Genomic DNA, 2,627 nt, shown 5'->3' with positions numbered 1-2,627 from the left:
CTTGACTATATATAGATGACATGGCAACATGTTATAGCCACCGGCCGGCTATATTATTAACCGTGCTCTGAGCATGACGAGCTGCCGACATGACCACCAGAACCGGGCACCGAGCTCAAATTTCTCGCATGTCGGGCCGCCCCTTGAACTATCACGCTGAACCTCCTCGCCTGCCGCCGAGGGAGGTCGCCACTAGATCCGTCGCCCCGGCTTTAGCTATCGTTTTGTGAGTATGCTATGTCGGCGAGGGCGACAGGCCACACGAGAAGGGGGTTGCTCTACCACCGCCGTTCGCCGAGGCAGGCTTCGCCCGATGTCTTCATCTGGCAGCGGCCATGTCCGGTGAGAGGAGGGAATGGACTGGGCAACAGTGGTTGGGGTCGTTTGTGCCGCCCTCCGTAGAGAGTGACGTGAGTGCCTTTTCAGGATCGGACGGTTATTGTAGTCGATTATTTCCTCTCGTGATAAAATTCATTAAACATGAATAAGATATCATCACCAACAAAATGCCAATAGAGTTTCTAAAATTCTACGAAAAAGCCATCTAGCCTAGCAGCCCCATTACGGTTCATCTGGAAACTACTCCCACCGTACCAAATTACTTGTTGCGAAAATGAATAGAAATGTATGTATGTATGTAGAACTATAATTTGAGTGACAAGTAATTTGAGACAGAGAGTACTATACTAATCTCTGCTAATGGAAGTCACGTAGCCAAAGATGCACAACCCAAATCCTGTACACAGGAAGGAAACTCAGCTAAACCACGAGGCCCATCTCAACTTGAAGTTACTGTATGTGGACAGTATTTTTTTTTCCTCAAAAATAATGTGTACAGCACTTTTTTTTTTAAACGAAAGGGGTTGCCCCCCTGCCCCAACTTTTTATTGAAAAAGCAAAGGCAACCAAAGCATACAATTTACAGCTCTCGGCTCCAGTCAGAAGTAGCCGCAGCAGAATTATTACAAATGATGCAACTAAAAGTCTCGAACACCCACAAGATAACTAAGTTTTCAGGCCCCTACAGGAAAGGCAAAGCACATTCTTTAGAAAAAAATATACAATGCACTTTTTATTGGAAAATGTACAACAAAATAGTGCAACGAAGGATGCCTTAGCAGAACCTACCTTTAGTAAATGCAGTTTGAACTGATGCAACGACTTTATCAGTTATTACATACTCCGTTACTGAACCCCCAGCTTCCAGAGGTAATAAATGCCAATACTGTTGGCAAAGTTAGAAGGGAAATCCATCTAGCCTAGGAGCCTTATTATGCATCATCTGGAAACTACTATACTGTAAATGACGTACGACAAAGATTCAGAAGTTCCCCAGAAAAAATTCCACAAGCCGTGCTGTTAAAAAGAAAAGCAATATATATATCCCCTTATAACATAAACTGGAATTCCCAAACCATGTCCAAGATAAGCATATATTGATGTAAATAAGTTCCAAATGTCAAAACTTCAAGGGTGGTCAGTCCAAATGCCCAAATTTCAGAGTAATCGGTAAAATTTTCGCCTTTTCGAAACAAACAACATGTAGCTATAAATTTCAATACTCAAATCAAATAAAGAAAGGCGCAAAGAATCTTCAGAAGTCTCCTCGTCATTGCACGAACACCGGCATGATTATTTGTTCATGCCGAGGCGTAGACTGGCGCCGTGCGCAGCAGGCGCATAGCTAGGCATCTGGAACACGCTCGAGCCCACTGCCTCGCCGCCGCAGGACCGCCGGCCGCCCGTCCCCGGGGCACCCATACCTAGCCCCCTCACGGCGGTGGCCAGCGGGTCGACACCAGACGGCGGCGGGAACGCAATCCCGGCCACGAGGTCGGTGAAACTGGAGAGCGGCCAGCTCATCTCCAGGAACGCCAGCTCGTCCTTGGTCATCGGCGGCGCCTGGTTCTCCTCGTCGCCGTGTGCAGTCTGCTGCCTGGCAATGTGCTTCTGCAGCATGACGGTTCCGGTGACGACGACCATGCTGAGCCTCTTGGTCTCCTCCCTCAGCCGCGGCTCCATGGGCGCGAAACCGAAGGACCTCTTCCATGTCTCGACCACCTCGGTCACCGCCGGAATCACCAGCTTCTCCACCTGCACCGTCGCCAGCACCTGGCAACACAAGTGATGCGCATGCGTCAGATCAAAATTTACAAGATCCCCGCTGGAGAAACAATTGTTGATCTGTGAACCACCTGCTCGACGGCCTTGACGAGGCGGCCCATCATCCCCTGCCTCCGGTAGTGCGGCAGCGTGCCCGCGAACGGCATCTCTACGAGTTTGTTGCCATGGAATCTGCAAAGTAAATTAAGAGACAAACTTATTGGTTTTGGATGCATAGATTTTTTGGTTTTGGATGCTATGTAGTACTAGATTGGAAGCTTAAAAAGGCTAGGATATCACAGAAACCTAATGTCTCATTCCTGCTTCATAAATATATATACACTATTCACATCAAATTCCATCAGCCTCCAAAGTTGCAGTACATGCAGCTAACACGCTCAAGCAAATTAAGAGTAGTATCATTGTCTTGTCATCTACTTGACACTCATTTGGCTAGCCAAATGTTTTCTACATTTTGTTTTATGGGAAATTGTAGATTTGGTTGGGGAATACGTTATAAAAAA

At 47.1% G+C, this 2,627-nt stretch overlaps 1 protein-coding gene across 1 annotated transcript in view; it reads right to left on the bottom strand.

Annotated features, from left to right (window-relative positions):
- Positions 1-1,632: 1,632 nt before the first annotated feature.
- LOC119273251 (increased DNA methylation 1-like) overlaps positions 1,633-2,627 on the bottom strand; it is a 3,542-nt gene continuing 2,547 nt past the window's right edge. Inside the window, exons 5-7 of the mRNA XM_037554482.1 lie at positions 2,196-2,295; positions 1,942-2,112; positions 1,633-1,902 (exon numbers count right to left, since the gene is read on the bottom strand). Of these exons, the coding sequence (XP_037410379.1) occupies positions 1,633-1,902; positions 1,942-2,112; positions 2,196-2,295 (541 nt within the window). The remainder of the gene's footprint in view (positions 1,903-1,941; positions 2,113-2,195; positions 2,296-2,627) is intronic.

Source organism: Triticum dicoccoides, chromosome 3A, assembly GCF_002162155.2.
Source record: "Triticum dicoccoides isolate Atlit2015 ecotype Zavitan chromosome 3A, WEW_v2.0, whole genome shotgun sequence".
In the NCBI taxonomy this organism is placed as follows: domain Eukaryota; kingdom Viridiplantae; phylum Streptophyta; class Magnoliopsida; order Poales; family Poaceae; genus Triticum; species Triticum dicoccoides.
The sequence above is the reverse complement of the archived record's forward strand: the minus strand, read 5'-3'. Positions and strand labels throughout refer to the sequence as shown.